Source organism: Rhinoraja longicauda, chromosome 28, assembly GCF_053455715.1.
Source record: "Rhinoraja longicauda isolate Sanriku21f chromosome 28, sRhiLon1.1, whole genome shotgun sequence".
NCBI classification, from domain to species: domain Eukaryota; kingdom Metazoa; phylum Chordata; class Chondrichthyes; order Rajiformes; family Arhynchobatidae; genus Rhinoraja; species Rhinoraja longicauda.
In genome coordinates, this window is record NC_135980.1 from 6,389,327 (window position 1) to 6,414,916 (window position 25,590).

Consider the following 25,590-nt stretch of genomic DNA (forward strand, 5'->3'; position numbering starts at 1 on the left):
GGGAGAGGGTGTGACTGAGAGGGTGAGCCCTGGACCCGAAGTCCCTCCTGTATTGGTGTAGCACCCTCAACCTCCCACTCAATCCCTCTTATGCCCCCTCCTCCCTCCACTGGCCCACTCCATCCCCCCCTAGACCACCCCAACTTGCCCCTCCCCTGCCCCCACCCCCAGTGCCCCAGCCCTGCCTCCACCCCCATTCCCCCCTCCTCACGCCTATTCCCACCTCCCTCCCCTTCCCCCACCCCCACTCTCCCCTCCTCCCCACCCCCACTCTCTCTTGCGTCCCACTGTCCCCTTTACCCCACCCCATTCTTTCTTTCCCCCTCGCCCTCCCCCCACCCCCACTCTCCCCCACCCCCACTCTCCCCCACCCCCACTCTCTCCGGCCCCCCATTGTCCCCTTTCCCCCCCCACCCCATTCTTTCTTTCCCCCTTGCCCTCCCCCCACCCCCTCTCTCCCCCATCCCCCTCCACCCACTCGGCCGCCACTCCCCTCCGTGGAGCTGTTGGCTGCGAAAGGCACTTGCCAGTGCCCTTGCGTTCAACGCTGACTGCCGACTTGCGAGTCTCGGAGGGGAGAGGGAGGAGGGAACGACTGAGTACGGGCGGGCGGCAGCGCTGCCGGTGGCCATCTTGTTTTGGGGAGTGAGGAGCAAATGAAGTGGAACGTGGAGCATTGTGACGTCAGACGCTGAGCGGTTTTAGGAAATGGGTTAGAAAGTGATTTTTTAAACTTTAAAATGTCTGTAGCTTTAAAAATGTAGCTTCAATTTAAATGAGAGTTGTTACATAATATGCCCAGGATAATGGTGAGTAACATGGTGCAAAAATGGTGGCGCTTCGGTGTTCCGTTTTGGCTGTGCGAAGCACCAAAGTTATGGTGTGCATAAACACACGTACACACGGACAGAGAGTTTTAGTAATATAAATATAATATATAGATAGATAGATATTGAATTTGCATCCAGCATGCTCCCAGGCAGCATATTTCAAATAATAACCTGCTGCGTGTAGCTCCGTGTCAGTGTTTTGTTCGCTCCTGTTCCTTTGAAGCCCTTTGGGGCATTTACTTTGCAGAAGGACATATTTGTAGATGCAAGTCATTGTTTTTTTTAAAAGAAGCCTTGACTTGCCCGTGTTTCCTTTGTGTAGGAAGGAACTGCAGATGCTGGTTTAAACCGAAGATCGACACAAAATGCTGGAGTAACTCACTGGGAGAGACAGCGTCTCTGGAGAGATGGAAGGGGTGACGCTTCGGGTCAGACTGAAGAAGGGTCTCGACCCAAAGCGTCACCCTTTCCTTCTCTCCTGTCCCGCTGAGTTACTTCAGCATTTTGTGTCTATTGGTGATTCTTTTTATGTTTTCGACTTCACTGTTTCATTCCATGAGCTTAATTTTGCCTTGGCCCTCTAAGCAATGTTCCAACTGGTTTTCTTGTGTTTTGTTTTATCAACCGATCGCATAGAAAATTAAAAAAATAAAATTCCCAGTTCTGATCTCGTTTGGAGAAAACTTGGAAGGGTGTGAAAGCAGAGGTGTGGTTTCTCATTCATTTTAAAAAGAAAATAGGCAGAGGGATAAGATTGGCATTTGAATTCTTGTTCATGATGGATCTATTGACAGGATAGGGTGGAAATTCTTCATGAGTAGGAATTGTCGAATGCCATCAAACCATATCTATGAAGGGGAATAAAAGGGTGAGTTTACGTTTGAGATGGGAAACTACACATCAAAGTTGCCAAAACAATTCAGAGAGAGAGAATGCATATCCAATATTCATTTGAAATGCAATATGATAATAGACAATAGGTGCAGGAGTAGGCCATTCGGCCCTTCGAGCCAGCACCGCCATTCAATGTGATCATGGCTGTTCATTCACAATCAGTACCCCGTTCCTGCCCTCTCCCCATACCCCCTGACTCCGCTATCATTAAGATCTCTATCTAGCTCTCTCTTGAAAGCATGCAGAGAATTGGCCTCCACTGACTTCTGAGGCAGAGAATTCCACAGATTTACAACTCTCTGAGTGAAAACGTTTTTCCTCATCTCCGTTCTAAATGGCCTACCCTTTATTCTTAACCTGTGGCCCCTGGTTCTGGATGTTTTTAGTAATGTGGGAAAACTGCATTTACGCTAAACTCCCCAGACATCAGTGATTCCCGATCAGGTCTCCATACTTTCGCCTGTGAATGGAAATATTCCAATACAGAGCACCACTCGATCTCAACAACGCAATCACATTAATTGCTCGTTCCATTTATTTAAAGTTTTTTACGACACATTTTGCATCTTTTAATTTGTTATGAGGAATGTTTTGTGGTTCACAAGAATGGATGGAGGTGATGCAGAAACAAAGAACTGCAGTTGCTGGCTGATAACAAAGGTAGACGCAATGAGAAAAGGGAACCTTTTTCTCCAGAGTTGCTGCCTGACCCACTGAGTTACTCTCGCACTCTGTGTCCTTCTTTGAATGGAGGTAATGTTAGTGTTTGAGCTTTTTATTAATGAAGTATTCTGCTTCGTAAATGTGACAAATTGCCTTCTTCAGATGCGCGAGGCTGATGAAAGTTCGGTGTCTGAAAAAGGGTCTCGACCTGTAACATTAGCTTTACCTTTTCTCCAGAGATACTGCCTGACCCGCCGAGTTAATCCAGCGTTTTGTGTCCATCTTCAAAACAAATTGAGATACAGGATGAGAATTTACTCTTGGTGTTGATGGTTGAGGTTGGATTGGGCCGGGTGGATGGGCGATGATAGTAGAGTTCCACACTGATCATGTTTGATGTAAAATGTACAAATGATGGGGGACTTATTTCCTGTAGTCATTGACGCAAGTTAGTGAAGGCTTCTGGTGCCCCTTTTGTGTGACAGGTTACGATTCCTCTAATTTGTGGAAAAGCTTAACATGGCTCCCATGATGGATGTCAGCTCACAATCAATGAATGAAGACACAGTACTGGAGTAACCCAGCAGGACAGGAAGCATCTCCAGAGAACATGGGTAGATAGATGACATTTCAGTTTGGGACCCTTCAGACTGATTGGGGTGGGGGGGGGGGTGGAGAGAAAGCTGGAAGAAAGGAGGCGGCAGGACAACGCCTGGCGAGTGATAGGTGGATACAGATGGTGGTGTGTTTGGGGGAGGATAAATTGGCAGATGGTTGGACAAAGGCTCGCGCTGAAAAGAGAAATGTTTGAGATCGGTGATGCTTCAGGTTGGGACCCTTCTTCAGACACAATAAATGAATGGTGTCGTGTGTAGGAAGGAACCGCAGATGCTGGTTTACACCGAAGATAGAGACAAAATGCTGGAGTAACTCAGCGGGACAGGCAGCACCTCTGGATAGAAGGAATGGGTGACGTTTCGGAGACTCGACCCGAAATGTCGCCCATTCCTTCTATCCAGAGGTGCTGCCTGTCCCGCTGAATTACTCCAACATTTTGTGTCTGTCTAAATGAATGGTGTCTTCTGCTTTGACTGCCAGTTAGTGTTTCGGCATTTTTTTTAATAAACGGTGCTTGATGCAAGGCTGAAATGTATGCATTTCTTTTTAATTATACGGGGAATTGTGCTGTTGTCTTAGCATCTTGCTGTGGCAGAAGAATCTTTTTTGATAATGCCAGCTTCCTGTGAGCCACTTCATTAATAATTAGGATCAATTAGCCTGCCATCCCAATTTATTTCCTTGCTGATTACAGCAGAATCCTAAAGCGGACTGGCTTTTTAATAAACTGCACCAAGCTCCCCAAAGACCGAGCGCTCAGTGCTTGTGTGTGTCAGTTTATGTTCTGTACCAGCTGTGCCCGGAGCCACACTTGCATATTGATGCACAATGCAATCGATCAACTGCATCGGCTCGCTCGTTAAATTAAAACTGCCCACCTTCTCTCTCGGTGGGTGGAGTGGGAGTGGGGAGTGGGGTGCGGGGAGGGAGAATTCAGTGTTACATTGAATTTCAGCGATGACGATGTTAATGTAGGTGTCCTCGCATCTCGTGTACAATTTCTATTCGCTCGGTCATGAACCAACATAGAAACGCGTCTTTTTTTTTTTCTCGTCTTGGCTTGGAGTGTAATCATGTACCCCCACCCCAGCTGCTTTTAGTGGAACTGGTTACCGGGCAAAGCCTTGTCAGCATTCGTCTCCATTGGTTTTAGTTTATTTTTCTCCAGAATTTTCCATTTCTCTCCAGCCCAAAATTGAATTGCAGCTGTGCCAAAGAAGGCAGTCGATGTTCTTGGATGTGGTTCCTCATGCTGAAGAGAGCAAGGGGTATGGAGGGGGCAGGGGAGCATGGGATAGAGAGAGGATAAAACAGCGCAGGAACAGTCCCTTCGGCCCACAATGTCTGTGTTGGACATGATGCAAAGACCAACTCTTACCTTCCTGCACGTAATTCACATCCCTCCATTCCCTGAAGGGTGGAATAGGTTTGTTTTAGTTTAGAGATACAGCGCAGAAACAGGCCTTTCGGCCCACTGCATCTGCGCCGACCAGCGATCCCCACGCACTGTCGCTGAGGATCCTTCATTGCTTCTACTCTGGGGCTGTAGAGAGCATCCTGTCCGGCAACATTACAGTCTGGTTTGGGAACAGCTCTGCCCAGGACAGGATGGCCCTGCAGAGAGTAGTGCGTTCGGCAGAACGCACCATGGGAACTACACTCGTCCCCCTGCAGGACCTATACATCAGGAGGTGCAGATCCAGAGCAAGCAAGATCATGAGGGACCCCTGCCACCCCAGTAACGGACTGTTTCAGATGCTACGGTCAGGCAAATGCCTCCGCTGTCACGCTGTGAAAACGGAGAGGATGAGACGGAGCTTCATCCCACAGGCCATCAGGACTGTCAACTTTGATAACCCCAGAGATTAAATTTTTGTCGACACTTTTTGTGCTATGTTTAGTAACTTATTAACTTTATTTATATGCTGTAACTGTAATTATTTTTGTGCACAACCCGCAGGCATTGCCACTTTCATTTCACTGCACATCGAGTATGTGTATGTGACAAATAAATTTGACTTGACTTTGACTTGACTTGACTTGACTTACACTATCCTAGGCGCACGAGGGACGATTTCCAATCATACCAAGCCAATGAACCTGCAAACCTGTATGTCTTTGGCATGTGGGAGGAGACCTGGAGATCCCGGAGAAAACCCACGTGGGTCACAGAGAGAAATCCGTTCAGACAAGCACCCTTGGTAGGGATTGAACTTGGGTCTCTGGCCCTGTAAGGCAGCAACTCTACTCCTGTGTTGCCCTTGGCACCCCAGATGGGACTGGTGGAATTTTTTTAGATTCTACAGCGCGGAAACAGGCCCTTTCGGCCCACCAAGTCCGCGCCGCCCAGCGATCCCCGCACATTAACACTATCCTACACACACCAGGAACAATTTTTACATTTTACCCAGTCAATTAACCTACAAACCTGCACGTCTTTGGAGTGTGGGAGGAAACCGAAGATCTCGGAGAAAACCCACGCAGGTCACGGGGAGAACGTGCAAACTCCATACAGACGGCGCCCGTAGTCAGGATCGAACCTGAGTCTCCGGTGCTGCATTCGCTGTAAGGCAGCAACTCTACCGCTGCGCCACCGAGCCGCCCGGAATGGGTCTGATTGGCCAACTTCTATTCCTAATTATAAGCATCTACATTTGAAATCAAAATATATTAGCGTGCCCTGGTGTTTTGGATCGTTCAGTTCAAGAGGACTTTTTCTGTTTTTTGCTGCATTGATTGTACCCGCCACACACCGGGGCAAGTTAACAGCAATTTATGGTTGTTGGTTTTGCAAGAAAAGCTCTCGTTTGTGCAGCAACCTCGTGATGCATTTGGAAAGTCCGTCCCTTTTTTTCCTCATGAAACTCTCCAGATCATTCGGACCCCATGGGTCGCATCAATCCCTTGCAATGGCATCCTTTTGGAGAGGCCCCCCGATCGATGGTCAGATTGGGTCTCCTGGTGTGATTACCCCAGTTGCCGTCTTCCGGGACTTCAGTTAAGTGGAACTTTTGGTCGCCTGACCGATCGTTTACTTTGGGCGGTTAAACGTTGTCGGTGGCTCCGTGAAGGTCCTGCGGGTGTGTTTTGTCAAATGAAAGTTGTTGAATTATGCATGGCAGGGTCTGGTGAAAAGGTGGATTAAATGGGTCGTGGTCTCATTTAGTCTTGCTGCTTATTCACTTGGATGAACTCTGCTTCACAGGGATTCGAGTGAAGTCTGACGTCCCACTGCAGTGTTTGTGCTAACGTCCATTTGAGCTGTGAAACAACACCCAGCTGTACCATTACCTGAACGGATTTTGTCCTTTGCAACGTGGCTTGTCTCTCTCTCTCTCCCTCTCGAGAGCTCTTTAAAAGATGGAGCAGTGGGGTGACACACCGGTGGGGCTCGGTGTGTCATGGGCTGATAGTACTGGGAGCAATTTGTGATGATGCATTCAGCGCAGCAGTCAAGATGAGTGCTGGCAACACACTTCGTGGGTTCAGCCTCACTTTTTCATGACAGCGTTTCTTTGACAGTTCCGTCTCAGCACCAAGTATATTAGCCTGGCACGGCAGCGCAGCGGTGGAGTTATTGCCTTGCAGCGCCGGAGACCCGGGTTCGATCATGACTACGGGTGCTGTCTGTACGGAGTTTGTATGTTCTCGATTTAGATTTAGATTTAGAGATACAGCGCAGAAACAGGCCCTTCGGCCCACCGGGTCCGCGCCGCCCAGTGATCCCCGCACATTAACACTATCCTACCCCCACTATCCTGACTGTGGGTGCTGGCTGTATGGAGTCTGTTCCTATAAGAAAATAACTGCAGATGCTGGTACAAATCGATTTATTCACAAAATGCTGGAGTAACTCAGCAGGTCGGGCAGCATCTCGGGAGAGAAGGAATGGGTGACGTTTTGGGTCGAGACCCTTCTTCAGACGGGTCTGAAGAAGGGTCTCGATCCGAAACGTCACCCATTCCTTCTCTCCCGAGATGCTGCCCGACCTGCTGAGTTACTCCAGCATTTTGTGAATAAATGGAGTCTGTTCCTTCCCCCCGTGACTGTTTGGGTTTTCTCCAGGTGCTCCGGTTTCCTCCCACGCTCTAAAAACTTCCAGGTTTGTAGTTTAATCATCTTCGATTTAAAACCAGTAAATTGTCCCCAGAGTGCGTAGGATAGTGCGCGTGAGTGGTGACCTCTGGTGGACACGGACTCGGTGGGCCGAACCGTCTGCTGTGTCCCCAAATTAAACTAAGCTGAATTATTGAGTCATTGTGAACATTAGAGGAGGTGGAATTGTTTACTTTGAAAGCTTGGATTGGGTGTGAATTTAAAACCCACGCAAGCGGAGGCTTGTCATGTCATGTCATGATGTTTGTACTGCGGAATGGTTTGCAAGTGCCAGTGAATGGTTAATCCCAGTTGTGGCAGAGGTTTCGGTCAACTGTTTGTGGGTTATAAGGTCATCTCACTGTTGGAGTAAACTGCTTGTTGCTTGTGGTCCTCTGTTCATTGTTGCTTTTTCCTCGTGAAATGCCACGTCAATTTATATCACGGATGGTACAATGCAGGCTGCCTGGTTGTGCTTGATGCTGTTGAGGCTGTTCACTGGGGTAAGTGCTGTGCAGCTTCTCACCCTGGGTGGGAACGTTACTGGGGCGCTGCAGAACACTTGACGTTTTTTTACAGTGTGTGTACAGTATATATATAAGCTGCGGCTTGTTGCAAAAGTGCGGTCGAGAAGTGTGCAAACGAGCTGAATGCTTCTTTCTTTCTGTTGCAGGCTGAAATTGTCAAAAGATTGAATGGGATCTGTGCTCAAGTCATCCCTTTCTTATCTCAGGAGGTAACCGACATCTTAATTCTGTCTGCCTGACCGATAAAATAGCCGCATCAATGAAAGATCTATCAGTGCCGTGCAGCTCACGTTCTGGCCCGCGTGAGCGTTATGAAATGCCGGCGAGGGCTCACTGTGTCTCCCCTTTGAGAGCCCGTGTTTGGGCGGTCTGCGGTCTGCTTACCTTTCTTCCTTTGTCTTTTCTTTTCGCAGCATCAGCAGCAGGTGGTTCAAGCGATCGAGCGTGCAAAGCAGGTGACTGCCCCAGAGCTTAACACCGTCATCAGGGTAGGTCTCCTTCACTCATTTGCAAGAACTAACCCGTGCACGCACACGTGCCGGTGTGTGTACTCGCGCGCACAGACACGCAAGCATCCAACTTGCACATAGCCTGTGTGTGTGCACGCGTGCACACGCCCCTTTGTACGTTAAGTTGTCATTCAAAAGTTGTGTGCGGTGCCACAAAGAGGGCAGTGGAGTGGAGTGGAGTGGTTATATCCAGCCTCTGATGCTGTTGCCACAGTAATGCACGGGACAATTCTAGTCTCATCTTCACACGCTGACTCTGCCTTTCTCCCCACCCCACTTCTACCATTGCTGCTGCTCTCATGTCGACACAAGAAGCTGGGGTAACTCGACGGGCCAGTCAGCATCTCTGGAGAAAAGGAACAGGTGGCATTTTGGGTGGAGACCCTTCTTTAGACCTAATGTTGTGTCTCGTACCGAGACCACATTAGGATAGGAATCGCGAACCAGAGGACATAGGTTTAAGGTGAAGGGGGGGGAGATTTAATAGGAATCTGAGGGGCAGCTTTTTCACACAAAGGGTGGTTGGTGTATGGAACAAGCTGGCGGACGAGGTAACTGAGGCAGGGATCATCGCAATGTTCAAGGAGCGAATGGACAGGTACCTGGTTAGGACAGGTTTAGAAGGATATGGGCCGAACAAAGGCAGGTGGGATTAGTGTAGTTGGGACATGTTGGGAGCAGTGCGGGCAAAGGGTCTGTTTCCACTTTATACGACTCTACATCCTGAAGTTAGTAGATCTTCCTGTGTCTGTCCCACATGATTATTATCGCCCATACGTAGCCATATGGGACAATGGATGTCACAATACAATACAATACAATATATCTTTATTGTCATTGTACCCAGGGGTACAACGAGATTGGGAATGCGCCTCCCATACGATGCAATAATTTAAGTAATTTAGACAGCAGCAACCCAACGAAACGAAACAGTTGTAACAGTTTTGGACAGGGTAAAGTGCAAGTTGATCTATGCGTTGTGGCCATCCGGCTCAGCAGGACCGGTTCATAGCAGCTATGGCCCTGGGGATGAAGCTGTTCCTGAGTCTGGAGGTGCAGGCGTAGAAGGCCTTGTATCGTCTGCCCGATGGAAGGAGTTCGAACAGACTGTTGCAGGGGTGTGAAGAGTCTTTGTGGATGCTGGTGGCTTTTCTGAGGCATCGTGTGTTGTAGATGCCCTCCAAGTCTGGTAGCTGTGTTCCGATGGCCCTCTGAGCTCTATGGACTACCCGCTGTAGAGCTTTCCTTTCTGCCTCCGTGCAGCTGAGGTACCACACAGGGATGCCATGCGTTAGGATGCTCTCTATGGTGCAGCGGTAGAAGGTCGTCAGCAGCTGTTGGGGTAGACCAGACTTTTTCAGTGTTCTTAAGTAGAACAGTCTTTGTTGTGCCTTCTTAACCAGCGCAGCAGTGTTATTGGACCATGTTAGGTCCTCCGAAATGTGAGTGCCCAAAAACTTGAAGCTGGACACTCTCTCCACACTGTCCCCGTTCATAGAGATCGGGGCATATTCCCCGTTATGTGACCTACGGAAGTTGATGATCAGCTCCTTGGTCTTGGTGGTATTTAGGGACAGGTTGTTATCCGAGCACCAGTCCGCCAGGTTCTGCACCTCCGCTCTATAGTTTGTTTCATCCCCGTTGGTGATCAGCCCGATCACCGTTGTGTCATCTGCAAACTTGACAATGGTGTTGGTGTCGAATGCAGGAACACAGTCGTGTGTGAAGAGGGAGTAGAGCATGGGGCTCAGAACACAGCCCTGTGGTGTGCCAGTACTCAGGGTGATAGTGGAGGACAGGTGCGGGCCCATTCTCACTGCCTGCGGTCGTTCCAGCAGGAAGTCCAGATCCAGTCACATAATGACGAGCTGAGGCCTAGCTGTTCGAGTTTGGTGATGAGCTTGGTGGGGATGACCGTGTTGAAGGCGGAGCTATAGTCTATGAATAGCATCCTCACGTACGTGCCCTGTCTCTCTAGGTGAGTCAGGACAGTGTGAAGAGCCAGAGAGATGGCGTCCTCTGTGGATCTATTTGCCCTGTATGCAAATTGATGTGGGTCCAGTGAGTCAGGGATGCTGGATTTGATGTGTGAGAGGACCAGCCTCTCAAAGCACTTCATGACTATCGGCGTTAGGGCAACCGGGCGGTAGTCGTTCAGGTTGGAGATCTTTGCTTTTTTCGGCACCAGAACTATGATAGCCGACTTCAGGCACTTGGGGACCGTAGCCAGAGATAATGACAGGTTAAAGATCCTGGTGAATACCTCAGCCAGCCCTGATCCCCGCCTCCTTTGATATCTGCTCATCCATTCAGAATTTCACCTAAAATCAGGTGGACTTCCTTTTCGTTCCCTCCACCCTCCATCACAGGAATAGTTATGACTGATGTATGATGTAAACTAATGGGGTGGCACAGCGGTAGAGTTGCTGCCTCACAGCGCCAGGGACCCGGGCTTGATCCTGACAACGGGTGCTGTCTGTGCAGAGTTTGTGCGTTCTCTCTGTGATCGCGTGGGTTTCTTCTGGAAGCTCCGGTTTCCTCCCACATTCCCCAGACGTACAGGTTTGTAGGTTTATTGGCTTCGGTAAAAATTGTAAATTGTCCCGAGTGTGTAGGATAGTGCGAGTGTCCGGGGATTGCTGGTCGGCACGGACTCGGTGGGCCGAAGGGCCTGTTTTTGCACTGTTTCTCTAGACTAAACTAATGCACTTAGACTGGAATGAGCCTGGCTCCTCCAGTGCCATAGTGAGTCCCACCGAAAATTGGAGGAACAGCACCTCATATTTCGCCTGGGCAGCTTGCAGCCCAGTGGTATGAACATCGACTTCTCCAACTTTAGATAGTTCCTCTGTCCCTCTCTTCCCCTCCCCCTTCCCAGATCTCCCACTGTCTTCCTGTCTACACCTATATCCTTCCTTTGTCCCGCCCTCCCTGACATCAGTCTGAAGAAGGGTCTCGACCCGAAATGTCGCCCATTCCTTCTCTCCTGAGATGCTGCCTGACCTGCTGAGTTACTCCAGCATTTTGTGAATAACTGGCTCCTTCAGAGATCGGAGATGGATGTGTGGCTTTTTAATCCCCCTCTTGGAAATGTGTTCCTTATGCACATCAGCACAGTCTGCTTAAATCCCTGGGGAAAATTACATCCATCTAAAACCTCGTGTGAAAAAATCCACAGCCTTCTCTGCACCCTGTCCTTCCATTCCTTCCTTCCATTGCTTGCAAAGATAACAATGCTGAGGTCCTGCCTGTGGCATTCCCTGTCCACGATTTGGAATCGAGCTGAAGCACTTCAGAGGCAGTCACTTTAAGGAGGTGGTGCCTGATGAAATGGCTCTTGACTGCTGCTGCCCCTCCACATAACCTGTTCCCTGAGACTCTGAACTGATCTACTGTTTGCCATGTGTCCTTGGAGGGGGAGCACGGATGCTAAATGCTCCCAAATGCAGTTGCCTTCCCCTTTGCTGTCCTGTGACAGATATTTTTTAAATGCTGCACTTTACCCAGCTGCCTCTATGGCCATGGAAGGAGATTGTATACACTGGAGAGTTATATATCTCACAGAATGGCCGTGTTTTTCCTGCAGCAATCAGCACAGCCATCTCAGAAGAAAGCTCAATTTTGAAACTATTTCAGTAAAAGAGATTGCCGTCAAAATAATTTGTTATCTGCATGTTTCCGCATTGTGCCAAACCTGGGATCTGTGCAAGTGCAGGGATTCGTGGGCACAGTTGTACATAGAAACATAGAAAATAGGTGCAGGAGTAGGCCATTCGGCCCTTCGAGCCTGCACCGCCATTCAATATGATCATGGCTGATCATCCAACTCAGTATCCCGTACCTGCCTTCTCTCCATACCCCCTGATCCCTTAAGCCACAAGGGCCACATCTAACTACCTCTTAAATATAGCCAATTAACTGGCCTCAACTACACTCTGTGGCAGAGAATTCCACAGATTCACCACTCGTACGCGTACGCTGCGTAAAACATTCCTTCTGGACACCAGCCACTCTGTTCCAGAAATACTGAATTGACTGCAGTCTGTGTTGTGATATCAAGTGGTTGTGAAAGGCACTATTTCCCCCACTGTGTTGCAGGACCCTCTGTAAGGGGGATAGCTACGATGCTGCACCACTGTACTCTGCACAGCGGTCCATTCCATCGTAGAAAGCAGTTTATCAGGGTGCTTCACAGCATGGTTTTGGATCGCTTCATCAAAGACCACAAATAATTTGCAGCGAATTGTGGATGCATCCCAGACCAACCTCCCTTCTATTGAGAGAAGGGTCTTGACCCGAAACGTCACCCATTCCGTCTCTCCAGAGATGCTAACTGCCCCGCTGAGTTACTCCAGCTTTTTATGTCTATCTCCCTTCTTTTGACTCCATTTACACTTCACGCTGCCTCAGCAATCCACCAGCATAATCTACCAGGGGACACAGTCTAAGAATGAAGGGGAGGCCAATTATTACTGAGGTGAGAAGAAACGATATGGGGAGAAGGCAGGCCCAGGTTACTGATTGTAAATGATCAGCCATGATCACAATGAATGGCGGTGCTGGCTCGAAGGGCCAAATGGCCTCCTCCAACACCTATTTTCTATGTTTCGAATCAGGATGGAGGGTTATCAGTTGATGAAACAGGTTGCAGGAATATTACATAGAAACATAGAAAATAGGCGCATGAGTAGGCCATTCAGCCCTTCGAACCAACACCGCCATTCAATATGATCATGGGTGATCATGCAAAATCAGTACCCCATTCCCGCCTTCTACCCATATCCCTTGATTCCTTTAGCTAAGAGCTATTTCTCACTCTCTCTTGAAAACATCCAGTGAATTGGCCTCCACTGCCTTCTTCGGCAGAGAATTCCACATATTCACAACCCTATGGGTGAAAACGTTTTTTCTCATCTCAGTCCTAAATGACCTACCCCTTATTCTTAAACTGTGACCCCTGGTTCTGGACTCCCCCAAAATGAGGAACATTTTTCCTGCATCCAGCCTGTAAAATCCCTTAAGAATTTTATTTGTTTCTATAAGATCCCCTCTCATCCTTCTAAATTCCAGTGAATATAAGCCCAGTCGATCCATTCTGTCAACATATGACAGTCCCGGGATTAATATTAGTGGGGGGAAATGAGACCAAAGCCATTTCCCTCGGAACTGGCATGGACCGAATGGCCTCATTCTATATCGCATGACCATTCAACGCCATGAAATACGGTCAAAACGATTGGTGTAACCATGGAACAGCGCAGCATAAGAACAGGCCCTTTGGCCCACAACTTCTGTGCCAAACATGATGCCAAGAACATCTCTTATCTACCTGCATATAATTCATATCCCTCCATTCCTTACATATCAAAAAGTCTCTTAAATGCCACTTTTGTGTCTTTTTCAACCACCACCACCCTGGCACTCCCACCATCTAGTTAAAAAATTGCTCCGACCACGTCCTTTCAACTCTGCCCCTCTCATCTTAAAGTTATGCCCCTTCGTACTTGCGTTTTTCATCCTGAAGATAAAGGTTCCGACCCTCAAACCGATTGCAATATAGGCGGTAGTACAAGGGGACATAGACAAAGGGGTTTTCTTTTCCATCAACCCCTACCAAGCTAAATCTGACACAAAACACAAGGTGCTGGAGGAACTCAGCGGGCCAGCCAGCATCTGTGGAGGAATGGACAGATGACATTTTGGGTCGCCACCTTTCCTCAGACTGTTGGAGTGGGGGGGGGGGGGGGAGAACAAAGGAGTACCCGGTGTTGGGGGACAGCCGTGAGGGGCTGGGGAGAGGGGGGGGAGAACAAAGGAGTACCCGGTGTTGGGGGACAGCCGTGAGGGGCTGGGGAGAGGGGGGGAGAACAAAGGAGTACCCGGTGTTGGGGGACAGCCGTGAGGGGCTGGGGAGAGGGGGGGGAGAACAGAGGAGTACCCGGTGTTGGACAGCCGTGAGGGGGTGGGGAGGGGGGGGGGGAGAACAGAGGAGTACGTGGTGTTGGGGGGACAGCCGTGAGGGGGGGGTGGAAGAGGGGGAGGAAGAACAATGGTGAACCCAGCATGGGGGAACAGGCCGGGAGGTGGAGAGAGAGAGAACAAAGGAGGATCTGGAGTGGTGGGGGTGGGGGGGGGAGACAAAGGATGACCTGGTGTGGAATATTTTGTAACTTTGTCAGCGCCCGTTACGTGGTGATTATTTGCATACCTTGGGTATGGAAGCAAAGAATTTCACTGTGACTTGCCACATGTGACAATAAAGTCTTCATTCATTCAGCTGGGAATGAAAGGTGGGGGGAAGGGTGAGTGATAGGTGGATGCAGGTGAGTGGAGGAGGGGTGTTTGGCAGGTGGGTGGAGTACGTGACAAAAGGCTAGAGCTGAAACAGAGACTTGAGGGAGGGTATCAGATAAGGGAAGATTAAGAAGTGTAAAAATTAAATCCGAAGGGAGAGATAAGGTTGAAAAGAGGCTGGGGGGGGGGGGGAGGAGAAAGAGAGGGAGGTTAAGATGAAAGTTGAATCAGAGATGAATTGGCTGGGAGCTTAAGTTCAGGAGGGAGGGGAAAGGAACAGGGTGGTGGGAGAAATGTGGGTCCGCGATCAGATGCCGGGTCAGGCCACTTCCAGTGTGTTTTCCATCTGAATAAACACATCATCCCCATTGAACGGTGTTTCCTTCTCGTCCACAAAGAGAGCGGAGAGTTGCCTTGTTTGCTTCCGTTTCTGCAGAGGCCACACTGTTGTTGCAGTCTCGTCTGCTGTGCTCGGGTCTTGACACGTAGCCCAGGTGCAACGATGGGCTGCAGCCCAGCTTTATCTTGGCCGGGGTGAGCGGGAGGCCTGTTTGCGTAGATCTGTGTGCACACACACACCCTTTCAGGGCAAGTGGGAGGGCTGTTTGTGTTTCTTTGTTCTGTGGGGGGGGGGGGGGGGGAGAAGAATCTCCAAATGTATTGTGGCCCATCTGGGAGCAAAGCCGAGAATGTAAACCATGTGAGTAATGTCATTAATCAATCCGAAGCCTGGATAATGTTCATCCTGCAGATGTCAACCTGTTAGGTTTCAGTTCTCCTCAACTCCAGAACAGGTTTTTTTTTTTTTTTAGTGCATTGTTAAGAATCTTTTCGCGATAAAATGGCAATTTAATTTGTCCAGTCGGAGTTTTTCAGCTTGAAGAAGAAATTGCAGAGCTCTAATCAAAGCTCTTTGTTCGAGCTACTTAGACAAAGTGCCGGTGGTGCGCAGTTTGTGATGAGAGGCTATCTGAACTGCTCAAAATAGATGGGTTTCTGATGGCTCCTTCCCTGATCTCCTTCACTCCATATGTTTACAAGCAGTGGGATGAGTACTCGATTTGCCATTGTGCCTGTCAAAACGGCATGATCATTTTAGTTTAGAGATGCAGCTTGGAAACGGGCTCTTCAGCTCACTGAATCCTCCACTGCCATCGATCGATCACACGCTCGCCCTCGTTCCGTGTTATCTCACTTTCTCATCCACTCTGCACACTCGTGGGAATTTACAGAAGCCAATTAACCTACAAACGCGCACGACTTTGGCATGTGGGAGGAAACCGGAGCACACGGCCGACCTCCCCCTCCCCCCCTCCCCCCCACAGGGTCACAGGGAGAAGGTGCAAACCCCACATAAAAGGTCTCCGTAGCTGTGAGGAAGCCGAACCATTTGGGTGGGGGTTTTTTTTGGCTGGAGAAGGGACCTGTTCTGTCCGGAATGTAAAGGTAGACACGACAAGCTGGAGTACCTCAACGGGTCGGACGGCATCTCTGAAGAAAAGGGATAGGTGACGTTTCAGGTCGAGACCCTTCTTCAGCCTGATCCGCTGAATTCCTCCAGCACTTTGTCCTTTGCCTCAGATTTAGCTTGGTTGGCATTGAAGAGAAAACCCCTTTGTCTGTGTCCCCTTATAGTATCGCTTCTATTGCCATATGTTTGAGTCAGAACTTCTGGAGAGAAGGAACAGGTGACGTTTCAGGTTGAGACCTTTTCTTCAGACTGAAGAAGGCTCTCGATCTGAAACGTCACCTACTCCGTTTCTCCAGAGTTGCTGTCTGACCCCCATCTTTTTCTGGCTATTTTTAGATTTTTCTTTGAGATTTTTGAGATACAGCGCGGAAACAGGCCCTTCGGCCCACCGGGTCCGTGCCGCCTGTCGATCCCCGCACATTAACACTATCCTACACACACACTAGGGACAATTTTTACATTTACCCAGCCAATAAACCTACATACCTGTACGTCTTTGGCTATAGTCGGTTTAAAGCAGCATCTGCAGTTCCTTCCTGCCCCGCCCAGAGCATGCTTGTGTCAGCTCTCATTGCCTTTTTTTTCCTTTTGTGTTCTCTGCAGCAGCAGCTTCAGGCACAGCAACTGTCTCACCTCCATGGACTGACCGTGCCACTCACTCCTCTCCCCGCTGGTCTGCAACCTCCTGTCATCCCCTCAGTCAGTGCCAGTGCGGGGTTACTGGCCTTATCCAGCGCCCTGGGCTCACAGATCCACCTCGCTACGAAAGATGACAAGAACCATCATGACAACGATCACCAGAGAGATGAGGGCGTGCAGAAACCGGATTAGGAACTCCGAAGGGGTCGCTCAACACAACATCCTTAAAATGATCTTTTTGGTGTTTGTTTTAATGCCTGTATATATCTCGGAGGTGGCAATTTTGTGCTGTGTATGTTATTATTTAGGGGAACAAAACTTATTTTAAAGCTACAGTATATTATTAAAAGCAACTTTGTTTTAGCATGAACAAAGCAGGAATATACACTAAGTTTGAAGTTGCCTCGGGCGAGGCCTTAACTTATTGGCTTGTCAACCTCGCGGACACTCTCGTGTTCAGCGTTTCCAAGGTCGAAGCTTCTGATTCAGCCAGTCCATTGAGGTCGCGCTTTGCAGGATTTTGCCTTTTTCCGATTAGTTGTCCCCAAAATTGGGCTGTCCAGTGGTGAACTTTGTCGAAAGACTTGTAACGTTCGACTCACTCCACTCCACTCCAGAAACCAAAGCAAATTTGTGGTCCGTGCAAATGAAGTCCAATCTTAAATGAACTGTCAACACATTCCAAAGCTGCAACGTGCAAATGAGGCTTCAATAAGACAAGTTGCCCCGAACAAAATCTCTTCTTTTCAATCTGGTATAAAAGGTTTATAAAGATCTTGCTGCTTTCTTGCTGCATTGTGGGTAATCTTCCTCATCGGAACTTGACCTCTTTGGTCAACAGTCACAGCATTGGCGCCAAAAAAGCGAGAGTTTGCAAGCTAGTTTAGGGATTAAATTATCGGTTAAGTTGGCAATAACTCTTTAAATTACTTCATCGGCATTTCTTTTTACTGAATTGTAAATAAATATGCTGTTATTTCATTCAGTTTATGCCAAAATGCTCAAAATCTAGCAAAAGAGTTCTGTGGTGAATGTGCTTGCTTTGTTTGGCCTGGGTCTGGTTGGGTGGGGATTAAAATGGCAGCAGCTTGACTATAACAAAATGGCCGCCTCTCTAAAGGACCCTTGAGGAACCTGTAAATCTTTGCGCGAGAAATCGGTGGCCGGGTAGTCAAGTTGTTCATAAAGGCACTTTGTTGAGAAGTGAGGTTGGGTGGAGGAACGGGAGGATGATGGAAGTCTTGTCTTGTTGATCAACAGCCCTCTGGAAGTTAATCTAAATCTTGTCAACAGCAGTGGTTATCCCCGTGGTTGCCTGTGGCAAGCTGGTCCTCTAGATGTCTATTTGAAGTTTGCGGTGATAGGATGGGAAATGTGTGTGGTGAGTGAACAGTGACAGTGGACTTTCCAAAATCCTTCCAATAGTTCAATAATGAGCAGACTCCCCTTCCCCCTTTTTTTCTTACTCCCACCACAAGCCAAGAAAGTATTGAACTGCCTCCTATGTTGAAACGCCATGGGATTAGCTTTGCTAAGGCACAAAGTAAGTCATTGGTTCCAAGGCACTTCTTGCTGTTTGATGAGGTCTTTGCCATGGAGCAGATTGGTGACAAAGTGGTCCGTAATTTATGTTGGTTTTAGCCCCAGTTCCGATAAATTTACCAAACAGGCTTTTAAAATTAATTCATGGTCACCTTCTCTCATCCGCAGCAAAGTGGTGCAGCAGTAGAGTTACTGCCTTACAGCGCCAGAGACCCGGGTTCGATTCTGACTACAGTTGGTGTCTGTCCAGGGTTTGTACGTTCTCTCCGTGACCACGACCCTCTTTCTGGGTGCAATGGTTTCCTCCCACTTTCCATAAACGTGCAGGTTTGTAGGTTAATCGGTTTCTGTAAATTGTCCCTAGGGTGTTGGATAAAACTAGTGTCAGCAAGGGCTCTGGCTGAGGGGCCTGTTTCCGCGCTGTACCTCTAAACGACACGTCTGTGGCAGAGAGAGTGAAAATTAATCCCGTACTCTGAGTTGACGACAGAGAACATGATCCATGAAGTGAGCAGATGGCCAAAGATCGGATGAGTTTCGAGGCACACCTTAAGGGTGAACTGTTGCAAAGGATCACTTTTAGGGTCAAGATTAGTTTACCACCCATGCTTTTCCATGAATGAGTTTGTACATTCATGCTTTGGTGGGGAGAGGTAGAGGAAAGTTTGGCAACAAATTGGGCAGGTCACATTAACATTAACCTCTACAATCACCAGTTCCCATAACTATACCCCGCACATCTATTTTCCGCAATCCATGTGCATTAAACTCTCAGAATCTGCCCCTGCCCCTTAAATCAAGTCTCCCAACACCCAACACGGAGACATCAAAGTGTCTTTGGTAACCTGGAATCCTAGAATGTCACAGCAAAGAATCTTATTTTATTTAACACTCCCCTTTCTGCAAAGGCTCCTTGTGAATCTTGGAAACAAACAGATCACTTTATCTGCAGCCCATCAGTTGCTATTAAATAAAGTCTCCCACATTCACATTGGGTTTTAAAGTTGACTCTGTATGTATTTGTGTTTGGTGTGGCCTCTATTAGAGTAAATTTGGTATATTTTGTTCTTTGTCTATATATTCTGGTTACTGAGAGCATATTATTGTACACGTCACTTTTAAATGGATTAGCTGGATCTTGGTTGTTTTGGAAGCCATGAATTGGATCCCATTGCATTTTACTTGGACACCATTGGAGTTATGTGCACAGTTGATGGATTTCCAAATGATAAATTTATTGAAATGAGTGTTGAACTACGCAGTGTGTATACTACAGCTTTAAATGCTAGATCACTGAGAATTCTTTCAGTCCTTTTATTTGCTTATGATTTAAACCAGCTCCCAGCTACTGCTGCTGGCTGCCTTTCAGCCACCTCTCCCAATCCCTCTGGTGTGCCAGATACATTTATTCATTTAGATCTGGCTTCAGTCCCTCCACTTGCAGTCCAATACATACCAGAAAATGGTCCAAAGATGGTAACTTTCCCTCGAGCATATGTTAAGCATTCAGTCATTAAAATGACTTTCTTTTCAGAGTAAAATTTAAAGTAAGATTTATCCCTAATGGGAAGTATAAACAAATATATCATTTTATCAATTTGTGATATGGGGAGGCAGTTAAAACTGTCTTGCCTGTTGTGTTGAGTTAAAGCAATTTTTGCTTTGCAAAAAAACAGGAACTTTGCAGATACAAGGAACTGCAGATGCTGGCTTACAAAACAAAAAGATACAAAGTGCTGGAGAAACTCAGCAGGTCAAGCATCATCCCTGAAGAACATGGGTGGGTGACGGTTCGGTTCAGGACCCCGAGGAAGAGCCCCGGCCTGAAACGTCACCTGTCCAAGTTCTCCAGCGATGCTGCCTGACCCACTCAGTTTCTCCAGCACTCTGTATCTGGGAACTTGTTGCAGGCAGATTTCAGAGTGGATGGCTGAACACGTTAAAGTGAGTGAAGGGCTTCGCCGGTGTGATGTGTTCCCAGGCCCCATCTTTTCCGTCTGTTTCTCAAGCGTAAGCACGTTTTGCCGTGGCTGGTGGGCGTTCGCGACACATCGGCTCAATCAGTTCCCCTCAAACCCATCTACTCAAAACTCCCAGATCGTTTTGTGCAGAGGTCCTGCTGTCTCTGCCGAGCTCTGCTGTTCACTTCACATGATGTGCACATCGATTGTGCACGAGTTGCAAAAGCAATGGTTGTTGTCTTCACGTAGAGACAAAGAACTGCAGATGCTGGTTAATGCACAAAGTGCTGGAGTAACTCGGTCGGTCAGGCAGCAGCTCTGGAGAACATGGTGATGTTTCGGGTCGAGACCTTTCTTCAGATGTGTGAAGTGTCACCTGTCCATGTTGTCCTGACCCGCCGAGTTACGCCAGCACCTTTGTGTCCTGTTGTCTTCACTAAACCTTGGGCCACTGATCAGCTTTTCTTTGAGTAAAATGACATTGAACCTCAGCTGAGCTGAGTGGAGTACAGTTAAACGGAGTGTAAGAGCACCCTTATATATTGAGGCACTTTTGCGAGTATTTTGAATCATCTTGAGCCCCGGTCGGTCCGCATTCACTTATTGAGGCTACAGTTCTTCACCGATTCTAGTAAAACTGGAATCGGCGGTGTAGTTGAGTTTTATCACCTGTGCGAAACTTCTCCCTTACCCATTATTTTGATAATTGATTTACCTTTCACTTGGGTAAGCTTCACTTGCATACATTCTGTATCGGTGAAGCACGCCTTGAAATTGGTTCTCTTGATTTACTTGAAGGCGGCACGGTGGCGCAGCGGTAGAGTTGTTGCCTTGCAGTGCCAGAGACCCGGGTTCGATCCCGACTACGGGCGCTGTCTGTACAGAGTTTGTTTGTTCTCCCCGTGACCTGCGTGAGTTTTCTCCAAGATCTTCGGTTTCCTCCCACACTCCAAAGACATACAGGTTTGTAGATTAATTGGCTAGGATAATGTACAGGGATTTCTGGTCCCTGTATAATTGGCTAGGATAATGTACAGGGATCTCTGGCCCCTGTATAATTGGCGAGGATAATGTACAGGGATCTCTGGTCGGTGCGGGCTCAGCAGGCCGAAAGGCCCGTTTCCGCACTGCGTCTCCAAAATAAAAACTAAGTCCTGGCTTGGTGTTTGGGCACACTGTCCGACGCCCCAATGCCACCACCTCCCACTTGAACATTGCCCAGGGTGGAGGAGGAGGTTCACACAGGAAGAGAATTTGCTTTGACGACTGGCATAGTCTGGCATCCATGCACTCAAAGTTTAAATGGAGAGAAGCAAGTTGTACGGCTAATCCCTTTGCCAGTTGGGGCTTGCTTTCTGCTTTCAACATTAAAATCAAGCACTAGTTCACCCAAAAATGTCCTCTTTTGTTCCTCTTTGCTTTTTCACCTAAACATGAAACTTTTTCGGCACTCTTGTTTAAAACAGAAATCATCTTGTAGCTTTTTGGCAAGCACTGCTTATCTTGCATTTGATATTTTAATAATAAAACAAATAGCGGCACGGTGCCAGGGAAAGAATAGACGCTGTGCAACTGGATTAAATTGAGGCCTATTGATCGTAAGGCATGTTCATTCTGGCAGGGTCTCCATCCAGAAACATGGGATGTCCAACTCTAGCTGGAGATGAGCTCCAGGGCTCCACACTTGGTGAGTTATTTGCTTTGCAGTCCAGAACGTCCAACATTTTTCAGCATATTCCAGGTTTTCAATTGTGTTCTGAAAAAAGACAATACTGGAAAATACTCAGCAGGTCGGGCAGCATCCGTGGAGAGATTCAAGTGGAGGTAATGGTTCTGGTCAATAGCTTCCAATCAGACTGGGGGGGGGTTGAACTAATAGTCAGTGATGCTGCTGTTGTTGAGCATCACAGTTTTCTTTTGTACGAGATATGAGTTTGCACCTCAAACAGATGTCCTAAACAATTAAAAAATTATTGCAGCTTTAAGATGAAATTTACTAAAGATGTGGTCTTCTATGGTCACTTTCATTTAACTTTTTATTTAATGAAATGAACTATACATGTAACATGCACTTAGCTGCCTCTACCGTTTTAAGTCAAATGTGATTGTATAATGGTGCCACGATCTGCAGTGAGTTGAAAAACAGGTTTGCTTGTACAGGTTGGTGAATCCCCATTCACCTCGGCTATATCAACGCTGTGCTCCCGAATTAAACGGGAAAACATATATTTCCTCCCTCCATTGTTAGCCAGGAATCACCAAAATTTAAAAAAAATAGTTATAAAGGGGAATTTCTGTATAATTTTATTGGGGCAATCATGTCAAACAGCGACTGTTCCGCCCCTTAAGTACAAAAGTGCGTTGCCATTCTTATGCCCACCCTATTTGCAGGCTGTTCTCTGTAGAATTGTAATGCTGAATATTACCGACCGCAACTTGTACAAAACTCTGCAAGATTGCTCAGTTTCACAGCATATGCATCGACTACTAATGTGAACTTTCTGTGCAGTGGATGCGATTTATGTTCACATTCCCCTGTAAGGAAATCTGGGGGGTGGGGATGGAGAGACAAACACAGATCTTCTTTTTTTTGGGTGGAGGGGGGGCATCAATAATTCTTTTCAGTTCTGTGGGACGGATTTGATCTTTGAAGATTTTTTTTTTTTAATCTCCACTGTTTTATTTTCTTGCTGTCTCAGTCCTCAAAGGGTTAATGTGGCTCACAGCGATAACCAATGTTTGAGACCTTCGTGAATGTGATTGTACAATGCATAACCTCTTTCACAACAAAAATTAAGTGGAAAGTTATAATTATTGAAGTAATCCATCTGATGCTGTGACTTCAGAGCTTCAAATCACTTTAAAAAAAAAAAGTTTTAAAAAAACACTTTGCTTTAAAAAAATAAAATCCATTTGTTTCCACTGGTGTGGCAGAGGCTGTATACTGCATTTACACCAGTATGGTTTGTATGACTATGTATGCAAATTGTGTTGAAAATTTAATGTGGCGGTGTTAAAATACATTTATTATGTCTTAAATAAAACAAAAAGTGTATTAAATTAGTTCGCTAGTGCTGTAAGGAAATATCTATGGTGCCTTACAAATAAAAGCAAATGTGATTAAATTATACAGTAGATGTGGGCTTGTCTTCCTCCCCAACTCTTGTCCCCTGCAAATCTCCTCATTTGTGTTGGCGTAGGTGTGTTAACTGAGATGCTCCTCAGAGCATTGGTGTGCATTGCACCGTCTCACCATCGCAGTGAAAAAGAAATTTCATGCTGAACATTAATGCTATGTTTGGCCATTTTCATTCTGGGCGTTAATGTGAGGCTTGGCTTTGAAGAAGTTTGCTTTGTAAATTCAGCTCTGCTTCTGCCAGGGACCTCTGCTTCCACGAAGGAGCCAATTTGGCCCTTAGCAATTTTCAACCCAAAACATGACCTCCGAACACCCTCAATGCAGCACCTCCGAATAAAAGGGGACGTACAACGAGATCTGGGTGTCCAAGTGCATCAGTCACTGAAAGGAAGCATGCAGGTACAGCAGGCAGTGAAGAAAGCCAATGGAATGTTGGCCTTCATAACAAGAGGAGTTGAGTATAGGAGCAAAGAGATCCTTCTGCTGTTGTACAGGGCCTTAGTGAGACCGCACCTGGAGTACGGTGTGCAGTTTTGATCTCCAAATTTGAGGAAGGATATTCTTGCTATTGAGGGCGTGCAGCGTAGGTTTACTAGGTTAATTCCCGGAAGGGCGGGACTGTCATATGTTGAAAGACTGGAGCGGCTAGGCTTATATACACTGGAATTTAGAAGGATGAGAGGGGATCTTATCGAAACATATAAGATTATTAAGGGGTTGGACATGTTAGAGGCAGGAAACATGTTCCCAATGTTGGGGGAGTCCAGAACCAGGGGCCACAGTTTAAGAATAAGGGGTAGGCCATTTAGAACGGAGCTGAGGAAAAACTTTTTCAGTCAGAGAGTTGTAAATCTGTGGAATTCACTGCCTCAGAAGGCAGTGGAGGCCAATTCTCTGAATGCATTCAAGAGAGAGCTAGATAAAGCTCTTAAGGATAGCAGAGTCAGTAGGTATGGGGAGAAGGCAGGAACGGGGTACTGATTGAGAATGATCAGCCATGATCACATTGAATGGTGGTGCTGGCTCGAAGGGCCGAATGGCCTACTCCTGCACCTATTGTCTGTTGTCTAAAACATTTTCGAGGCAGAAGCACTGTGGTAGCACAGGGAGAAAAGAACAAACCCAAACATGCATGCCCGTAAACAGTTAATTGACTGATGTTAATTGAGTAAAGAAACATTTTTCCCAAACAGCAGAGTCATACAGCATGGCAACAAGCCCTTGGGGCCCAACTTGCCCATGCCAACCTAGATGCCCCATCTACACGAGCCCCACCTGTCTGCATTTGACCCATCTATATACTAAAACTCGTTTGTTATCTTCTTTGTGACTGAACTTCACGGGCGGCACGGTAGCGCAGCGGTAGAGTTGCTGCTTTACAGCGAATGCAGCGCCGGAGACTCAGGTTCGATCCTGACTACGGGTGCTGCACTGTAAGGAGTTTGTACGTTCTCCCCGTGACCTGCGTGGGTTTTCTCCGAGATCTTCGGTTTCCTCCCACACTCCAAAGACGTACAGGTATGTAGGTTAATTGGCTGGGTAAATGTAAAAATTGTCCCTAGTGGGTATAGGATAGTGTTAATGTGCGGGGATCACTGGGCGGCACGGACTTGGAGGGCCGAAAAGGCCTGTTTCCGGCTGTACATATATGATATGATATGAAAACGGAACACGATAGCGCGACAATTTTAGGCCCACCTTACTCACCATTGTCACTTTAGTGGTAATGAAAGTAGTTTTATTGAAATCGGTGTTATATTTTTTTAAGTTATTCACATTTTAAAGTGTAAAAGGAGGAGAGGGGAGGGGGGGGGGGGGGTTGAGGAGGGGGGAGGACAGGGTGCTGCACCAATGCAGGAGAGGTTTGGGCCCAACGGTTCCACTTTGTCTAGTATCCCTCTAAACCTTTCCTATCCATGTACCTATCCAAATATCTTTTAAACTACGTTCTTGTACCTGCTTCAATTACTTCCCCTGGCAGCTCGTTCCATATACCCACCAACCCACTGTGTGGAAAAGGTTGCCCCTCCTGTTCCTATAAATCTTTCCTCTCTCAATTTAAATCTATGTCCTCTGGTTCTCGATTTCCCCTACTCTGAGTAAAAGACTTTGTGCATCCACCTTATCCATTCACCTCATGAATCTTATACACTTGTACAAGGTCACCCCTTAGCTTCCTGCACACCAAGGAATAAAGTCACAGCCTGCAAACCTCTCCCGATAGCACAGGCTGTCAAATCCAGGAAGCATTCTGGTACATCTTCTCTGCACAACCTTCCAGCTTAATGACATCCTTCCTGTAGCAGGGAGACCAAAAAGGAACACAATACTCTAAAGGCAGCCTCAACAATGTTGTGTGCAACCGTGACATGAAAAAGAGATCTTGGATTTCGGTCAATAGTTTCATG

At 47.4% G+C, this 25,590-nt stretch overlaps 1 protein-coding gene across 2 annotated transcripts in view; it reads left to right on the forward strand.

Annotated features, from left to right (window-relative positions):
* The window catches only part of LOC144607340 (TLE family member 5-like), a 158,103-nt gene extending 134,932 nt beyond the window's left edge, over positions 1–23,171 (forward strand). The window contains exons 5-7 of one of the 2 annotated variants that reach the window (XM_078424094.1): positions 7,774–7,836; positions 8,041–8,115; positions 16,505–23,171. In XM_078424094.1, coding sequence (XP_078280220.1) covers positions 7,774–7,836; positions 8,041–8,115; positions 16,505–16,732 — 366 coding nt within the window. In that variant the 3' untranslated portion in view covers positions 16,733–23,171. The remainder of the gene's footprint in view (positions 1–7,773; positions 7,837–8,040; positions 8,116–16,504) is intronic. The other variant, XM_078424095.1, reaches the window with a different exon arrangement.
* The last annotated feature ends 2,419 nt before the right edge of the window (positions 23,172–25,590 follow it).